Source organism: Tyto alba, unplaced genomic scaffold (genome assembly GCF_018691265.1).
Source record: "Tyto alba isolate M040663 unplaced genomic scaffold, T.alba_DEE_v4.0 Super-Scaffold_1000006, whole genome shotgun sequence".
Taxonomy (NCBI): Eukaryota; Metazoa; Chordata; class Aves; order Strigiformes; family Tytonidae; genus Tyto; species Tyto alba.
In genome coordinates, this window is record NW_024881272.1 from 5796545 (window position 1) to 5816306 (window position 19762).

General features: G+C 50.0%; 1 protein-coding gene across 2 annotated transcripts in view; it reads right to left on the minus strand.

The window, feature by feature from the left end:
* Positions 1–1213: 1213 nt before the first annotated feature.
* ACBD6 (acyl-CoA binding domain containing 6) overlaps positions 1214–19762 on the minus strand; it is an 88464-nt gene continuing 69915 nt past the window's right edge. Inside the window, exons 7-8 of one of the 2 annotated variants that reach the window (XM_042806746.1) lie at positions 5910–5940; positions 1214–1792 (exon numbers count right to left, since the gene is read on the minus strand). In XM_042806746.1, coding sequence (XP_042662680.1) covers positions 1638–1792; positions 5910–5940 — 186 coding nt within the window. In that variant the 3' untranslated portion in view covers positions 1214–1637. Of the gene's footprint in view, positions 1793–5909; positions 5941–18210; positions 18393–19762 lie in introns of those variants that run through there. The other variant, XM_042806750.1, reaches the window with a different exon arrangement.

Below are 19762 nucleotides of genomic sequence, written 5' to 3' on the forward strand. Positions count from 1 at the left end.
TTTTTTTTTTTTTTTTGGAAAGGCTCCAACCTCACAAACAGACCTAAAGTGCTATAAACATCTCCAAGGCTGAGCGCTCAGCCCCGCAAACGTGCTCTCTGAAAGCACGGGCAGCGCGGCTGCTGCTGCTTTCCAACCCTGCTTTAAGAGCTGATTTTTATTTTTCTTTTATTACCCAGTGTGTCCATCACGCCGGGCAGTGGCTGTGCATTACGGCGCTGCTCAAGGGTGGCCTCACTTGTCCCTAACCTTGATGCCACCACGTCTCCATCCCGGAGCCAGCGGAGCAGCTCCGTGCGGAGCATCCCAAAGCTCAGGTTTCGTACTGATTTCAGAAAAAGCCCCGAAGGGTAGTTTTGTTTTGTTTTGGTTTTGGTTTGTTTTTGTTTTTGGTTTTGTTTTGGTTTTGTTTTGTTTTTTTTTGTTTTCTCCCAAAAGCAGAGGGACCACCACCGTAGCTCCCCGCCCTGCAAGACCCCTCCGATATTAAGTTAATGGAAAATAAGTTTATGTGATCAATGTAAGGGCCTGTTCATTTGCCCAAGCCATTTCATCCCCACCACGGAGCCTGCCCCGCTGCCTCGCGCTCGCGTTCACGCCAGCGCTGCGAACTTGGGTGGCATCAGCGAGAGCTGGCAGGAGCTGGGAGCTGCTGTGAGGGGCCAAAACCCCACCGGTGCCTCCTGCCCAGCCAGTCCTTAGCGGAGGGAAGGCTCCCACTTCTTTTTCCTGAGGCTGGATGGGCTGCAGAAAGGACTCGCTGGACATTTCCAACGCTCCCCCCCAGGCTGTAAATCTCCTTGTGCCCTGGGAAAAGCGAGCGGCACGCGTACACCCAGCGCAGGGATTGCAGGCAGCAGCCTCCCTCCCAGCCAGGAGTCAGCCCGAAGCACAAGTCGGGTTTTGAACACCGTTTGTTTCAGCAAAGTAAGAGTCCTGTCAGCCTGGAGAAGTTGGTTCGCCACCAAGCACTTTCGTCTTACGTAGTTGAGAACTAGAGGGATGGACAGACAGCTGTAGGACCCCGCTGCCGTTTGCAGCCGTCTCTCCCCAGGAGGAGAGCTTGAGCAAAGCTTTCCAAGGGGCTCGACGACGGCGCTGAGCTGCCTCCCGTCCTTACTGCTGCCAGGGAATCAAGTAATTCCCTGCAAGACAAACACGCCGAGGCTCCGTCCCAACGCTGTGCTTTGCTTTTATTTAGAGTATTTTGTCTGGACCCAGGGAAAAAAAAAAAAAAAAAGAAAACAAAACTTAACCGGAACGGGAGAGAGGAGCATCTCACCTGGCCCAGCCGCCCTCCCCTCCCCATAGAGGAGGCAACCAGTCAGCACAGGCTGCTCTGGTGAGACATCCGATGCAATACTCGTGTTTAATAGATTAAAACGACACCTGGGGCCTTCTCCAGGCCCTCTCTCCCCTCCCTTGCTCCCTCCCCGCCCCAAATACTGATAAATGTCAGAGCATGCATAGACCCTGATCCCATCCTGCCCAGGACACGTGCCTGGCCAGCCAGCCCTCGTGCTGGAGGGCCCACCCAGACCCTGTGCCCTAAAAGCTCCCCTTCGAGCCCCTGCCCAGGCGTTTCGGAGGGCCGTGGGGGAAGAGAAGGGGGGTTATTGCGCCGCGTCTCCATGGGGTTAGGCCTTGCCAGCGGTGTGCTGCTGCAGAGCCCAAGTGATGGCTTTACAGTCTGTCACCTCCTCCGGCAGGCAGCCCTCCTGGTCCCGGAGCCTGGGGTCGGCTCCCGACTTCAGCAGCAGCTCCACGATGTCTAAAAACTCGCAGGCGGCAGCTGGAGGGAGAAAAGGAAGGGTTAGTGCGGGGGTCCCCACCCGAGGCGGCGGCGGCGGGCGCTTCTGGAGCGGCGGCTGGAGCTGGCGACTTCCCCTGCGTGGGCCAGAGGTGGGAAATGCCGCGTCAGCAGCTGGCCAGGCGGAGCAGAGCATCTTTCGGGGCAGCGTTTGGTACTCAATGTATTACTTGCCTTTGGATTTAGTAGCGGGAAGGCAAGAGGGAAGGCAGAGCGAAAGCCAGAAGTCCCGAGGGCGTGTTACCGGTGCGACCGTCACCCCAGAGCCCACGGCCCGGCCATGGAGTCACAGCCAATGCTCCTTCGCAGCCAAGACTGAAGGCCAGACCCCAGGAAGGGCCCCAGCAGCCCCACAGAGCCCCAAAGTGCCGCCTGGGAAAGCCTGCCCTGCCTGCTTTCGTACCCAGGATTTATAACGTGTTTATCATTTATAGCGTATTTATAAACCCCTGCCCCTCACCTGCCCCCTAAACCTCCCGGGGCTCCACAGGCAGCACATCGTCGGTACTGCCCCACGCCTGGCTTTCACCCATCATTTCTCCTTGCAGAAAATACGGATGGGTTTTAGCTGCTGGCCAGCCCTTCCCTGAGCATCAGCTCCGGGGAGCCGTGCCCGTGCCGGTGGACAGCCGGTAACAGCCCACCGCCGCTCCTTCTAACTCGCACCTCCGCCAGCAACTGCTTTTTCAACCCCGATTTGCTCTGCCAAGACAGAACCAAGTTTGACCTGAGCTCTGTCCCGAGGACGTAGCAGCCTGGCAGCTTTCAGCTCCCCACCTCCAACCTTGACTAAGGATGTTGAAAAAAAAAAAAAAACAAAAAAACAGAACCAGGAAAACCCAGGAAAACTCTTAACTCTGAAGAGCTGAGCTTGGCTGATACCAGCAGAAGTCCCAGTCGCTGGATTTTCCCGTAAATCCATGCAATGCAGATCCTAGTGAAGCCAAAAACTGCCCCAGCCCCCATCTGCCTTATGAGACGGGGAAGCCGGCAGGCTCCTCTCGCACTGGTAGCAATTGGTTTTAATTATATTTCAGGCGCTTTTACAACGTAACCGACAAACTCCTTTTTTTTGCCGTTAAATGTAGTAATTAGTGTCTTTTGCATTACTCTGCAGTTTTCTACTGACCCAAAGGGACAAGCAGCAATGTTTAATTAAAATAAATTCGACGGGTGGTTGGAGCTTGTACAGAAAAAGATAAAAAAAAAAAGGGGGGAAAAAGGGGGAAGGGGCTGGTGAGGAAGGAGGCGGGGGTGTGGCGAGGCCGAGCTGAAGGGCTGGGGGCGCGTCCCGGGGTGAGGGCACAGCACCCCTGCAGCAATCACACTTCCCGGGGTGCCACGGGAGCTGCGGTGGCAGCTCCTGGGGACGGGGAGCTGGTGACTCCCTCGCCCGGCGCCGCTGGCGGGCACAGCCCGCGTCCCGGGGCGGGCCGGGGGCGTCCCCGGGGACGAGCACAGCTGCTGGATTTATCGCACCCGGGGACCCTCGATTTGTCAAGGGCCGGAGTGGCAGCCCTGACACTGGCACGGGTGAAGATGAATTTCCATTCAGCGCAGTTCGCCTTCCGACTCCATTAATCCTCAGGGTTCAGATGATGAATTTCCTTTTTTTTTTTTTTATTTTATTTTTTTTTTTAATTTTATTTTTATTATTTATTTTCCCTCCAGCATCCCCTCCCACTGCCCTGCCACGGCGCAGAAAGAGCCGAACAGATGGTGCTTTGCAGGGAAGCCGGAGCGCCCATGAGGATACAGAGCCTGCCCACTCCCTGGCCACGTGGCCACCAGTGCTCCGAGAAGCCTTGATTTCCTCTGGGAGAGGCAGTGGCAATGATTTCAGTATTCCCGGCGGGTGGGTGGGTGGGTGGGTGGATGGATGGATGGATGGATGGATGGAGAGGAGCCGAAGACGAACGGGCCGTTTAGGGGTGAGGCCGTGCTCGTACCCCCCCTCCGTGGCACCGCCGACGGGTGCCCGCCGTGCGCCGGTGCCTGCGGGCCGTGCTGCCAGCTGGCCCCCACTTAACCTCCGATTAAACCCGGGGTCGGCGCCCGTCGGAAGGAGGCAGGATTTATAACCCGCAGCAGGATGCAGTTTGACACCGGCTGTAATCAGGAGAGCTGTCACCACAAGGACAGCTGTCAGGCCACCCCGGCTCATAAAAAGGGATGGAGACACCCTAAAAGCAGTGGCTGCCTTGCTGGCCTTGCTGAGGGGATTTAACCCTTCCCTGGACAGCCCCTGACAAAAGAGAAAGCCTTGTAAAGGCACTGCTCTGCTCAGCACCGCCAGAGACGGTTTTCACACGAGCTCTCGTGCCTCGCCGCTTCAACGAACAGCTTGGTTACGAAGTGCTTACCGGGGAGGTAGCGGGAGATTTTCTAGTTTCAGGCCACTAGCCACTTGAATCAAAACCATTCCCTCCTTTAACATGCTGTTTTCAAGATCGGGGTGATTTAAGGCCAGATCAGCTAAGCGAGGGAATGAGTTCAGCCTGGGCGCGGCGCTGGTCGGGCCGGGACAGCGGGGCACCCGCAGGCACACCGGACCTGTGTGCCCCCGACCCAGAGAGGCTTCCCCAAAGATGATGTGCAGGGAGGGGAAGAAACAATTTTAACACTTAAAACATTTGGGGACAAAAACCCCTGGTAAACTGTCGTTATTGAAACATCTGAGCTGGCAGGGTGGATCAGAGAAACCGCTCCTGAAGTAACGTTAATTAAATCAGTTATGTTTGTCTGCTTGTGTTAAGCAAGCAGCCACCAGCCAGAGGGATCCACCTGCACATAATTTACACGGAGGTGATGCATCCACCCTCTACCTTCACATACTGAACTTGCTTGAAGTTACACACATGCCAGGCTTTTGCACGACCTCCTATAATCCAGTGTGCACCCCTGAGTAGGTGGATGTCGGTGCCGGAGCGGGGAGCAGGGGTGAGCATCTCCCCAGGAGAGAGAAAGCCCAAAATGTGGAAAAAGCAGGGCAGAGAAAGAGGCAACGTGGCACTAAGTGCTGTGGCTCTGCAGACACTGCAGCACTAAGCAACAGATATGCTACTTCAGTCAGAAGGATAAGAATTTGAAAAATAAAGCATCCTACAGGAAAGATGACAACGGGGAGAAATCATACATTATAGTAATTACAGTCTCAGTTCAGGGGCCCTGGAATCTGGTACTTTAGATCCAGATCCAAATGCTGTGCCTTGGACTGATGGGCTGCAAAGCAATTTTGCCATCTTGCTAATGTCCTTGTGGAGAGATCAGAAAGAGAGAAAAAGACACAAACACTTCAGAATGACAAGTGTGCTCTTAATTACACACTGACAGCCATCGAGAGAGAGTATCAAATAAGAACCGGTATGTCTTAATTTTGGAAAAAATGATGATGTAGATTAAATCGATACTTTTTTCCTATTCCCCACACATCATGCACACCGCATGCGTCACTTCAGTCTCTACTTTTCTCATTTGGAGACAGAACAATCTTTCAATTAAAAGGGTTGTTACAAGATCATATCTAGTTAGCATGTAATTGTAGGAGGGACACAAACTAACTTCGCTCTGTTGGTTTTGGTAGTAGAGAAGCTGCTGCTGTCTCAGCTGCGACCCAACAGGTCTGTCACCAGGACATGCGGAGGTGAAGACCATCTCGCTTGTCCCCTTCCCCTCACCTCCAAAACCTGTTAAAGCTGGTGCAGACCCTCCTCTCAACCCCCCTCCATGGATAAAGGACTCAGCATCCCCTAACCAGAGCTGCTCCTGGGTCTGGAGGTAGCACAACTGCATCCCGCAGACACGTGGGCGCACAGGAAAAACTCTGCGGGAAGTGCATCGTTAACTGGGGGAAAAAGAAGGCTTTAAGGTGAAATTTGTAGAGGAGAACCAAGGGAGGACAGCAGTCTTCCTCGCTGCTTCTCCCAGGGCTCCTGTTCATAACATGCTGGGATTTGCTGGTGGAGGTAGCCACTGGTTAATCAAATCCAGCTTCCCTGCTCATCTGTCTGCTGGAATTTGCTTTCTCTATGTAGACCGTTTACTCCAGCTGCAAATCCATCCTGTTAAGAGGGAAGAACCAAGCTGAAAGGCAGCTTACCATAATGAAGTGCAGTCTGGCCTTCCCCGTCCTGAAAAAGAGAGAGGAGACTTGATTTTAGAGGGATACGTAATGTCATGGGGATACAAGTAAATCCCAGCTTTAAATAAATAAACTGAATCACAGCAGTATTTTAATTGACTAGATAAACAGCCTAGGACACCCAGCTACCTGGCAGTTAGACTTTGAATCATCATCCACCATCAATCCATATTGAGGGATATAATCAATATCCATCCACCCACAAGAGTGCGTGGATCACATCACGGCACAAGCGTAATTCAGTTCATAGCATTACCACTTCCAGCCCATAAAAATGAAGGATTTCAATCCTACGGCCTTGCTTTGGGACCCTCGCTAATCCTGATGCTTTAGTGCAAGATGCTTCTGTGCAAGCCCAGCCTTGGCCAGCTACTCGAGAGAAGGGTAAAGCACGGGGACGCTGGCACAGCTCAGTGCGCTGCACTCTTCCAGCACAAGAGAGCACAGACGGCAAAAAAAAAAAAAACAAACCCAAAACCAAACAACTTTTCATCCACCTGAATAAATCTTAGCTCCCTGCTCTTCATAATTCAGGCCTGGCCAAAGGTGGACCCAAAGCCCAAGTAAGTTCTGTTGGGCTGCTGGTGTCCTCGCCATGCGAGGGCGAGGAAAGGGCCGTGCATGGCACTCAGGACTGAGGGCCGGTTGCCGACCTCATCCTTGTGAAACACTTGCAGCCCGAGGGCGAAGCAAACTGCACGACCTGAAGACGTTGGCACACAGCTCCCTCTTCAAGCCAACACGCACGCCACTGCCTCAGCTGCAATGGGTCGGGAGCCGTGTCCCTCCCCAGGGTTGGCAGGCATGGGCAGGGCTTTGCCGGTGAGCGGTCGGGGCTCGCGCGGCACGTCCAGCAGTGCAAACCCAACAACAGGTGAAGTAACAGAAGGAAAGAATTACTGGCCCCTTTGCTTTCACTACCCCACCAGGATTAGCGTCTCATTCAGTTCTTTGCCTCCTTACTTTATTTGTATCTGTTTATGGAGACTTAAGTTTTTAATTACCATCATCCATGGGATTAAGGTGCAAATTCTACAGCCTGCCGTGGATGCTGGGGCAGGCGAAAGGGAAAAGAAGAACAAAAAACCAGGTGGAAATCCCACCCAAGACTTCTGGTTTCCCAGCCCGTTATTCTGTCTGATATTAACCCTGTTCAGCTAAGAATGACTTGTGTCTCAGGGCGGGAGGTGCCACGCTTTGCTCTGGGACACCGCACCAACACAACCACAGGAGCAAAGGGATAAAAGAGAAAAGCCAGACGTAACCGGCATCTGGTGCCTAAACAGCCCTTTCACATGGGAAAACGTGAGGGGTGAGATTTTTTCCTTCCACGTGCCGCTACGCCCCCATTCGTGGCACTCACACCAGCATTTGGAGGTGCCTCGTTTTCAGAGGCTTACTTCTGCCCAAATTGCGGGGAGCGTAATGCAAATGGGTGTCACTAGAAGACACTGCAAACCAAACAACTGAAGGAATCGTGGATGGCATCCATTGATTATTCCATCCATTGATTATTCCACACTAATAAGGTAACCCACGCGAGCCAGAGCCCCCGGGCAGTCCCTAAGCACGTGCCTGCTCGCCGGAGTGACAGGGCCGGCACTGACTTCAGCAAAATACGGAGCAGGGCTGGGGAAGAAGAGGTGGGAGCGCTCCGAATGAGTTATTGGAAAGGCAGGCTTTCAAATGTGCAGGTCGTGTGTGTGCAGGGGGATGGGGAGCCAGCTCCCCGCCGCCTCGCTGCCTCCGAAATGGCAGCTGGCAAAACCCGCAGGCGAATGGGATCGGAGAGGTGCAGCAGAAACCCCTTCCCATGGGAGCACTTCGCTGCAAAACTCCTTACAAAACGCACCGGACTGCTCCAGGGATGCTACAGCCATTTGCTCCTCTTCCAGAGGGCTGTGTAAAGCACTGCTGCCTCAGCAGCAGGCTTTGGGCTAACGAGGCTTTTTATTTCTCTTAGATGTACTTTCTGGCATTTATTGGGCTAAGAGGAGAGCGCAAGTCCTGGCATACAAAATGTGTCTCTTTAATCCCAGTGCGGTTTTTAAAAAGAACTATTAATCCAATGTTATGCAAACATTGTTTACACTTTATTTTTGCTGTGGATTTTTTTTTTTTCCCTTTGAGCCTGACGGCCGGCCAAATGCTATTTGTTATACTTTTCACATGCTATGCTATTTGCTTGCATTTTCTCTGTGACAAATTTTAATCCAGGTAAATGGAAAAAGCTCTAGTGTGGTCACTCACTAAGGGCCTTGAAATGCCCTCGGGAAGCCGCTGATCTCAATCCCTCTTTGATTTGGCTTTTTGGAGCACCGGGGCTAATCGCAGCCCGACGTGCCCGGCTGCTCTGCGCAGAGTGCTTGGCTCCAGGTATGAAAACACGGAGCCTTCAGCGCAAAATGGTCACACCTGGAAACTAATTAAAGACGGGCCGTGAAAGCGGGGATTACAGTCCCCTCTGTGGAAATTACGTGAGATGAATATCGCCTACCAGGTGCTGGAAATGGCTGTTTTACAACGGCACAGGACGCGCAGAAGTGGTTTTTAAGATGAATTGCAGCCACTGTCGGGACAAATGAGCCCAAACGACGAGCGGGCAGGGACAACCCTGCTGCAGCCCCTGCGCTCGCCCCGCTGCGCCAGCGGCAAGCGTCACGGCCCAGCCCGGGATCGCGGGCACCAGCCAGGAGCGGGGCGTCCCCGAGCGCGTCCTCCGCAGCCGGGAGGAACGCAGAGGGGCCCGTGGTGATCGGATGGACCATTTCGCTCACCTGGCTTGCAGGCAAGGGCAGCTAATTCTTCTCCACTGAAACCCGTCAGGATTTCTGCTGGTCTCTTTTATACAAGGCACCGAGTTGGATGTTTGTCATGATTGTTTAATTCTTCTCTCTCCAATTTTGGTTTCCGATTACAGATACGTAAATCATGCAGAGCTGTAAGTACTACAAGACCCAGAGTCTATTGATACACATAGAAACCAATCATTTGATAAATCTGTAATGTAAAAAACCTGAATACTGTAGCTAGTTATTTCCAAACTGTGCCCATGGAAAGTTAGGTAATCACAGTGCGTTATCACGTCTGTGCTAAGGCATGTTAAAAGATAATAGAGACTTTTTTTTTTTCCCCCCAATAGGAGCTTCTGTAACACAAGAGGAGCACAAAGAGAAGGTGTTCAGTAGGGGAGCTGGTGTCAGGAAGCACAGAAGAGACGGGCAGCTCCGGGGCCAAGGCCCAGCTCTGCTCTATGCCAGGATGCCTCTCAGAAATGCCCTTTCAACATCACGCGTCAGCTGGAATAATGTCAATGCGACAGGTTAAAAAGGAGGCAATCAGTGCTCTGATTCAGTGAGCTTCAGCACGAGAGGGGGAAAAGGCCAGGCTCAAAGCAGCAATACGTGGTGCTTCTGTACAGCTTTGCTTTCGGCTTGCAAAGCACTGGCAGGCACCAGTCCCAGAGCCATTTTAGCAATACCCTGTCTACAAAAAAAAGGTTGTGGAAATGGCAGAACCCATACAGGCTGAGAGAAGATGACCAGAAAGGAAGGAAAGACCATTACACTCAAATGTAGGAGTGCTCAGTCCGCCCCCCCCCCAAGTTACCAACCAACAACAGACTGATTCCAAGCCTTCCTCTTGCCTCCTAACACTGTGTGACGTCCCTGGTGACTTTTGCAGCCTCCTGGCACATCTGGACACGGCAGGATGACAGCCGAGCTGCACGGCCTTCAAGGGAGATGAGAGCGTTTCCAAATACTCCGAAAATAAAACCAAATGTCCATGTCTACCAGATTCATCAAAATAAACATGCTATGAAATCACTTGTACCTCCTACACCCATGGTCTGCGGCAGATGTCATTCAATGAAAATCCAACTACCAGTGGGTAACTTATTGGATAACAGGATTTTGTTCTGCTCCTGAGAAATTTAAGCAAGAGAAATGAGAGAAGACGGGCTGAGCGCAGATGGACCAACTGTCTTATCCATTAAGTGGTACAACGGCTACTGCACGTCAATTTTGTCTTAGAAGTGATAGGATTATATCGGTGTTGCCATCCCATGTTCCTTCCTTGGGAATTTCTGTACCCTGCTTAACCTAACACAAGGTGTTTGGACTGAGGGGCAGAGTCACGGAAACGGCATGGCTGAGCCCTGCTGAGATGCTGCACACGCTATAAAACATGATTCCCACTGCCCCCTCATGGCAAGCAGAGCTTGACGTGCCAGTGTTCCACTGTGCTGGTTTCACGGGACTGTTTTTAGAACACCGTGATATAAACACTGATCTTCCAGACCTGCCTCACTTGCTCTCCATGCTGCGTACCGAAAACTCTGCGAGCAGGGCCCGAAGGGAGACAGCGTCCCTCTCTCCATCGCACATGTTTTATTTAGCACAAGTACAGAAAGAAGAAAACCAAAACCATGCTGGTTACCTGGGTGAACTTTGTCCCAGCTAGACCCCGTATCGGTGGCGAAGCTGGGGCTGGACAGCCCTCCAGACCCGCTGCGAGGGTCTGCACAGGACCCCCGTACCTCCTCGAGCGCTTGGTCCACACCGAGACCTCATCTCTGTGCCTCCAATCGCTTCTCCAAGCGCAGACACCGTGGGCATGAAAAGCACAGCAGAAAACACACACACTAAGCTCTCCCTTTTGAGGGATAGCACATGCACTCTTTATTTTAAGGTATTCTTTCCCCCAGGTCGCCTCTTCTTTCTGCGCATTTGCGGCACCTTTTAAGGTGCACACTCGTTCCCATTGACAGACTCCAAATGTTGGCAGGGATCACAGGAGATAAGACCGATGAGGTGATAAGAGTGTTTAACAGCGCTGGGTCCTGGGCAGCATGGATGGGCTGGAGGGAAGATAAATATTTACACTACATCTTTAGAAGGTGAGTGAATAAAAAGGGCTAGAATAATACAGCCTCTGAACGAGCACTGGTGCTTAGGAGCTGTGAATATAAATCTCTGCAGCCTCACGACACACACTCACTCAAGCCAGGGAGATGAAAAATAGCAAGAAAATACTTCCCTCCACTTTTAAAAAGGGTTTTATTTCTCATTTATTTCCACTTTAGACTTCAACTTCCCAAGAATTTACTTTAACCTCATCATCTTCTTTTTCTCTCTCTGAAATTTTATCCCCAAGATGACTGAGGGTGAGACTACGGCTAAAAGCATACCAGAATTTACATGCTAATACCCACCAATATGTAAAAGCAGGCAATGCAGGCTAATATAACCAGTCCAAACTCCACCAGACAATTCAGCAGATGGCCCCAACACAGCCTTTATTTTCCTTTAGGTGCTGCTTTTGCACACAGCAGCCTGGGTTTGGACACGTACAGTAATACATGTAAAACGAACGCTCGGACCAGTGGATCGCTGCGTGTGCAAATGCTGGCATTGCAAAGCAATGGTTTGGTTTGAAACCTGATAATCTTCTTCGAAAATCCCTGCCTTAGACCAGTGTGCATGCACATGCACCTAGACTTTTGCTTTTAGTTGCCTCCTGAGCCTTAAAGCAATGCCAGCAACAGTGCAATCTGAGAAACAAGACCAGCTAACAGCTTTGTGCCAGAATGTCTAGAGTCCCAAATAGCTCTGACCCTAGAAAAATGAAGCAGACCTTTATCTCTTCTCCCCATTTTTCAGCTTTCGATTTCACTAAAGCAAAATCTACTTGTGATGGCCCACGTTCACCTGCTGCTTTAGACTGGGTGTCCCATAGGAGGATAATTAGGTAGCTAGTGTTTATGAAATGCTTGTCAAGTTACGGCTGTTTATGATAAGTGTTGGCTGTTGAGGGACATCACGATGTGCGTCCTTGGTACCAGCTTGAAGGCAGCTCAGGCACTCCCCAAAACAAAGGTTACAGAGCAACCTCTGGCAGAACTAAACCCCAAACCCATGCACTGGTCATGAGCAGCTGTTATTTGGGGACTGCAAATAACCCAAGATGACAAGTACAGGGCTTGGATAACCTGTAAGTTTGGTTCCCCAATGAACTCTTCCACCTCCCTTGCATGTGGGTAGCATCGGCAGGGACCCCTCTCTTACCAAGCTGTCCCTCTCCAAGAGCTCTCCCCTCTGCCCCCTTCCTCCCATTCAGACCTTCTCCTGCACTGTGCCGGGCAGATATCCATAAGGATGGAAGGTGCTAGACAGATCTTTATCATCACCTCTCGGGCCCTTCTCCAGAGCCTACCGCCAGGCTATCGTTTGGCCTATCTTCTAAGTGCCTCACAGATAAATTAGATCTGCATAGAGAAGCAATTATTACATTTCTAATGGCATGGACCCTTACAGCACAATCTGCTACTGAAAGGCAAAGAAAATTGCATTAGCTTTTGTTTGATTCAAAATTATGATCAAGGGAAGAGGGATGTTAAAGCCCTTTAAAGCCAAGCCTCCGAGCTGGGGATCTTTCTGTCTGGGGACCTCCCTATTCATAATCGCTGCCTGAGCTCACGCTTGCGGTTCATTTCGGTGCATTGATTTGGAGGAGCCCTCCACTTTCAAAGCTGCTGTTAAAACCAGATCTAAGAAAGCTCGGAGAGAATACAATGACTGCCACTCGCTCCCTCCCGAAGCCCACATCTGCTAATGCACCCAAACGCCACCGGCCTGAGGAGTCCAGCGTGCCAGGGCCACGCTAATCCCTCATCGCCCTAGTTTCTAACTGGTGGTGTACCTAAATTTCCAAGTGCAATTTCAATGGGATTTATCACATTTCCTATCATCAGCATGTAGTGCTGCTGGCACAGATACAAACTCTCGATATCCCACCGCAGACATGGCTGTCTTTAATTGCAGAACAAACTGATTTCTGAAACTACACAGTGGCTCATGCAGCAACTCCCAAACTCTCCGGGCTGTTTTCTTATTGTGCATTTTCAGCCCAATTTGTAGCTGGCACTCTGAGCACAGCTGTGTAGTTGTACGTAGGTATTTATAGGTTGCTCCAAAGAGTATTTGCTATCACCCGTTACTTCCAGCATCAGGCATCCTTCTGGTCATCACAGAAATGTGCTGGTACACTATAAAAGCTGCCGGGATGCTGCAGGCTTCGTCAGCCCAGGGATCAAAAATCTGTTTGGAACGAGCTGGTGCCTCAAGCTGTAACAAGTGTCACAGCGCTGTAGCTGAGCCAGCCTCCAGCAAAAGTATGCAAACACAGCCCCAGGCTGCAAACAGGACAATATTCCTCCGGGCAAGATGCTAAAATCGCTCTTCTCAGCATGCCTCCCTGCCCCCTCCCCGCGTAAAAGTTAGTAGCTCTTGTACTGCTTTATCACTTTAGCGTGACTGAGGCAGATACCTGGTTATTTAAGGGGCAGGATAAATGGGCTGAGACAGCTTTCCCATCCCCAATTCACTAGGGAACGCTTGGAAATTCCACCTGACACCGGGACTGCACTGTGCTCTTAAACAATCTCCCGTCTGATCCGATTGTTCCCCAGTGGGGATGCAGGCTGCAGCTTGCTCAAGAGTCATTGATTGGATTAACAGCCTAATTCCCAACAGATGAATAGAATACTGATGTCTTGTCAGCCCACATCATAGAAGGAAAACACAATCTGCTTCTACAGCCCCGAAATTTAACCCTTTGCTCCCCTGCTCCCCCTTCCTGGGGCACGGGGCTGAATGCACGGGTCTGGCATTTTCAGCTCGAGATCCTACCCATTTGAAAGAGAAAAGATATATTAAGCTTTGGGACGGTTTGCCTAATCACCTACATGCCAGGGGATCATACGTTATTTTCCGTAAGGTTGGTTTTGGAAGAAGCCTTCTTTTCACCCTTTCTAGACAGAAGAGATTTATACCAGAGATCTTAAATTTTTTTTTTTTCTTTCCCATTTTACCACCTGCCATCGAAGGAAATACTGTACGCTTCACAGTAAGCAGTTGAAAATTCATTAGTTTAACGACATTTATTCTGAAATATACAGATATTGAACGTTTTCTGAGTCTATCGTTTGATGAGGACGACAGATCTGCCTGGAGAGGAGCATCCAGGAGTGTGGCAGGAGAGGCATCGCTGCAATGCCCTCTCCCTCCAGCAGCTCTTGGCAAGCCGCAGGGCAGGGGAGAGACACCGGGCCCATCGTTTGCTCTCGGACAGCTCCTGTTCTCCACCTCCTAACGGAGACACTAATGTTTTCTTACCTCATAGGAAGACCGTGATAAGAAATTAATTGCTACTGGTCAAACGTTCACTACTACAGAAGCAGGACCGTGTGCATATTAAGGAGATTCTCCAAGAAGAAAATTTATTTATGGACACCTTGGCACTGTCTGCATTTACTTCCTTGCTCGGGAGACAGGAATAAATAGAAATCATCTGATTTTAAGAAATGTATTCAAAATGAAGAATTTTTTTCTCAGATCATTGAGGCCCATACTGCTGTGGGTTTTGTTTCCTTCTAACAGTCACCTTTCATGCTTGCACTTACAAAACAGGCAGATATACATTTAAATATTGTCATTTTTTCAGCAGCAATCCTAGAATATACAGAAATAGAGCTACAGCACTCATGCCAGGACTGTAACCCATACTGAGAGGTAGCCTCAGGAGTATCTCTGATCCAACAGTCTCAGTGGCAATGGCTTACCAACTCTTTAACTGCTTTTCCCACCTCTGCAAGGAGTGTATCACCTGAGATAAGCCAGGCTGCTCTGTGAAACAGAAATAAGGTATTTTCAGTTTCATTTGGATTTTACACCTCGCATGCAGAGTGGAAACATTCCTTCCATCACTCCTTAACTCTAAAAAACTAATTAGCCCAGCACTCACTAACATGACAAATGGGAGAGAAAGCATGAAAGGATGGAGGTGCACACTCTTTTTTTTTTTCTCCTTTTAACAGTACCTGCTAGCTAAGACAGTTTTCCAGACTTCATGATTTCACAACGTTAATATGCACATAAAAAACTTGCTAGGAGACTGAATGAAAGAAACAGGCCTCTCCTCTCCCGGCTGCCAATACATCAGAGAGAAGCAGGGTGCTCCGTGTTCACAACACGGGCAGTGGGGAGGCAACAGTATGCATTAATGACAGAGCTGCTTTAACCAAAACAATTAGCGAGAGATGCCGCATCGACTCAAACAATTCAATTAATGCAGTGTTAGCGCTACTATTTTAAAGTCATTCGAGTTATTAGCTCCTGCTACAATTTGAAACCGTAATGTTTCACTTTCATCCCAGCTGTGAATTGTTCCAGAATGGCAATAAATAAGTCAAATGACCCCTGTCCAGTCCAGCCCCCGTCCTGTACTATGGCTGCATTGTATATTCACGAATCCAGGTTAAGGATGGGGACTTGGGGCAGTTGTGCCCTGGAACTAGCAGACTGCAGGTTTTATAAATACATACAGAAATAATTAAAATCTAAGGGGTTTAGAAGGGTTAATCTCCTTTAAATAATCTCTGCCACAAAGCCTGTAAAGTCACTGCTGGCACTGTGCCCGCGTGGGACCGGCTGTCGGATATCAGGACAGCACGTGTGGATGGGAGCAGAGAGATTAAGTGGAAGCGCTGCCGCGGCGGCCGATCAGACATGCTGGTCCCCCCCCCACGGCTCCCCCGGACACTGCCGAGGGGCTGGGAATGCTGCGAGCAGGGTCGGATCCAACGCCAGCCAGCAAGTCAACGTGCCATTTGCTCCACCCGATTAAAGAGAGAGAAGGAAGCTTGATTAGGCTGCTAAATTTAGCAGGCTGGACGGGAGACAGCAGGAGCCGAGCGCGCTGCTGCCACTGCTCAGTTCACCTGAGCACTTTCTGACTCCAAGGCAAACAGTGGCTTATATTTATTTAAAGTGATTCAGGACTCTGTAAACAACTTCTTTTCCTACACAGGCTTGAACGCCCAGCCCTGGGTGGCCAAGGAGATACTGTGCTTTTAATTGTCAGCTAGAGTGCACTCAGAGCTGCCACCCTGCATTTCAGGATGTCCTCTTCGTACAAACTGTCTTTTTAAAGCCAACAAGCCAGTGACCATTAGAGATGTAGAAATCCAAAAGAAAGCAGAGAAACCACCCCTGTGTGGGCTGAAGCAGTGCCCTATCTGAACCCAGAAGTTTGATTTCTGCTGTTCCAGACAAAGACAGGGTCAGCTGAAATGCCCACGAGCCTGCAGTAGTGGCCGGAGCACTGGCAGGGAGGCTGCAGTATCGTGACAACTGCAAAATCCAAACTTTCCATGTTGAGGCGGTCTGAACCATTCTCTGAACTCATGAAATGAGGTCTGGATTTTATTTAGGCAAGCTTGGGGAAGACCGGGGTAGCAGTGGCCCATGGCCCACAGCTTGAAAGGCACTTCTTTTTCTCCCTCTCCTTTAGAAAAACCCAATACCAGGGACCTTGCTCAGATATCTCAAAGCATCTCAGGATAGTGCTGTGCCTTGCAGCCTCCAGACAGCCTTTCCTTCCCAAGCCTGCCGGTTTCTTAAGGATGATGACTCCTCTTGGTGGCTAATCTGGAATTAGAGAGGACGTTCGCACACTCGCAGCCGTCTGCCAGAGAGAGAAGGCATCAGAGCCTGGATCCTGCCCCGAAGTGGACCACTGCCAGGGAGAAGCCGACTGCACGTGTTGACTTAAGAAGCTCTCGTCTCATCACCTCAAAGGGTTGCTTTTTTTGTGACATCCAACAGCCTTTTAGCAGCCTCCGTGAATTGTACTTATAAGTAACTGATTTACCATTTTTTATTTTATAAGGCATGAAGCTGCTCTTTCATTTGATCACCCACCACCAAGTACCACTACACGTTAGACTCTGAAAACTCCCCTGTCAGTCTATGATCGTTGGAACTGCTTCTTGATGGAAGAAAGGAGAAATAAATAGAGAGGGAAAAGGTTTATTGGTACTGCTTATTCACAGACAGTCAGGTTTCCAAACAGCTATTAATAAAGTGCCAATACTAAAGAAAAAAAGGAAAAATGTCTGGAGAAAACTGCCTCAGGACATCAAGCTATATCAGTAACTGGGACTTCTTGAGGGAGCCACAGTACTATTAAAATAAAGCTGAACTAAGTACTTGCAGTTTGGTCTGTCATTACTTATTTAGTGAGATGCAAAATTGATCTTCACTTTAAAGGGCTCTTTCAACATCTAGAGGCAGCACTTATACCCTCCTTGTGCTGTATAATAGAGGTGCTCCTAATGAAATTCAGCAGGAGCTGGAGGCAACCAGGGAGAATCGTGGCCAACTTTATAACAGACAGATTTATGTTCAGGGATGTCCTGCTTTTTGAATGAGTTATTCTGCACAGGGCAGGAATAACAGGTTCACCATTCACGGGTTGTCCAAGTGCGGCAGAAGGTCAAGTTCCCCCCGTGGTGCTCCGTCTGAGCTGAAGGCTGGGGCTGCTGTCACATCTGGGGCCGAGCTGAGCAGGTCCGTCCCATTTTCTACTAAAGCAGCCCGGGGAGCCCGCCGGGACCTGGACATCTGTCCCCAGCGCCCAGAACTGGGACCAGCCCGTTTCGCACCGGGCAGACGGCTGGGGAGAAGCAGATGGCAGGTACTGGTGGTGGCGACTGACGTGGGGCAGAGCTGAACCAGTGACCTCGAGGTGAAAGGCTTCGTATCTCCCATTATCAACCCCCAGAGCCCCCTCCGAAGTAAGTGTCGATACATTAATCTTTCTGATTGATGGAAACAAACTGCAAATATAATGTTCCATGGGGGAATCTTTATTTATTTTGAGCCAAAATTATGCTTAAGAACCGTAAAGTTAAGGGCACGCTTAGGTTCCGGTCTTTCATCAGAAACATTCCCAGTTAATGCCAGCCTTTTTCTCTTCCAAGTACCACATTTAAAGAGCATGTCATCACACATCAGTCTCTGAGCGCAGCCCCGGTGTGGATTGCTGCAGTAAATAATAAACTGGTGTTTGTGTTTCCTCCGGTGCATGCTGTCCTCCTAAACAGTTTAATAACAAAGGAGTATATTTAGGAGCACTGCTGGAGTGCCTCAATGAAGCATGCTGTGTAGGATAAATACCTCCACATCAGGACACTTTCCAAAGCCATCAGGCAGAGGGGTCAGTCTGTTGTGTTTTTTTTAAAAAACTGCACAAGCTAATGCTTTAAGAGTGTCTTGATGGAATCAGGGAAATTGGATTGTCCCCCCATTTGCTGGCCTAAAACAAGCCTTTTTTTATTTATCCCATTAGAGGAACACAAGAGAAACCTTTTAAATGTCACTAAAATTTTCCCCGCATTGCAAAACCCAGTCAAAAGGGTTTTAATTTTCCCTGAGACCTCTTAAGTAATGCAGTATGTCAAGGTTTAATACATTGTGTGTAGGGGATTGTCTATATTCTGTTTCACCAGGGTGACTCTGTAGGGTCGGTCCTGTTTGTTGGATGTGGTCCCCGCCGGCACCGAGCTGCTCAGCTAGCCCACACCACTTTCGATCAGTTCTGGTGAAACAAACAGGCAAGAGATAACAAGATGAGATGTGGCTTCCCCTGGATCAGCCTGGGATTCCCAAAAATTCAAGGGTGCTGGTCGCTCTCCAGTTATTTTGTTCTGTGAGTTGGGGCTCTCTGGTTTTGTGAGAGCCTGTAATTTATAGGCTTTATTTACTTCGTTATAGGAAGACTAGAGAGACTTGGCAAGAGGCACTTATGTACACAAGGCTCCAGATTCCCCTGGAGTATTTAATATGACAAACATAAGCTGCATACCAGAGGCGGAGCCCAGGATTGAAAACTGGCAGCACACAAAGCGCTGAAGCACGCCTGCTAAGGACAGCAACAGGGTCACATACCTTTTAAAGGCTGGGCTGGTGTCCACTGCACCTTTGCTGTCACCATTAATGCCAAAACAGCTTCTCCTGGCCCCTCCAAGCCCATCCCACTCGTCAGCCACCCTGTAAACTGGAAGCCATGGGTGATCTGTTCTCTCACGAGTGATCCCAACTAGGAACGTCTGCTACTAAAATATGCCATTATTTTCCTCCTACAGGATAGGGGGGTTCTCTATCCATGCTGTCCCTGTTTGTTTTTGCAAACTGTGAACTTACTGTCATACCACAGCAGAAGAGGACCTGGGGTGCTAAGTCATTTTGGGCTGACTGTATAACCCTCCCCAGCCCTGGTTTTGCAGGGAGAGGAGGAACTGGACAGCAATGGGAATCCAAGCTGGGGCACGTGAGCCCTCAGCCTCTTGTCCCCAAATCCACACATGCACGCCAAGAGTTGGGAAAGGAGTAGAGAGGGGGAGAGCAAGGAGGAAGCGTCAAATCCCAGCCTCTCTAGTCACAATAAAACACAGTCTGGAGACTAAGACACTGCCTCCTGATCTTCCCTGTAGGGCTGCATAATCTATTTTACAAAATGTCAAAATTCAGCACGAAACTGGAAAAAGGGGGGGGTGAGAAAAAAAAAAAATAATCAAGACTGGCTGGTTATTGGACTAAGGGCTGTGTTAAAAGGATCAGGAGGTGGTGGGCCGAGTGGTGGGGGAGGGAATGGGATAAAGTAGTGGGTCTAATCAAATCAGTTTAAAAAGCTGCAGCCTCTCCGAGTTAACCTTGCCAATCTGAGAGCGAGCGGGAGCATGTCTGCGCACATTAAAGCAGGAGTGTGTCCTTGAACCCGCAGCGTACTCCATCCTCCCCCCGGCAGCCCACGCAGGCTGTGTACCCAACACCCTCGGCAGACAGCAGGAAAAAGCCCAGGATTAGGCACCCTCCTTCGCCTTGCTCAAGTGGAAGTCAACACGGCAAAGGCAGCTCGGATGTGCTCCCTGCGATTCGAGGTGAGCTCATGGGATTAAGGCGGCAAGA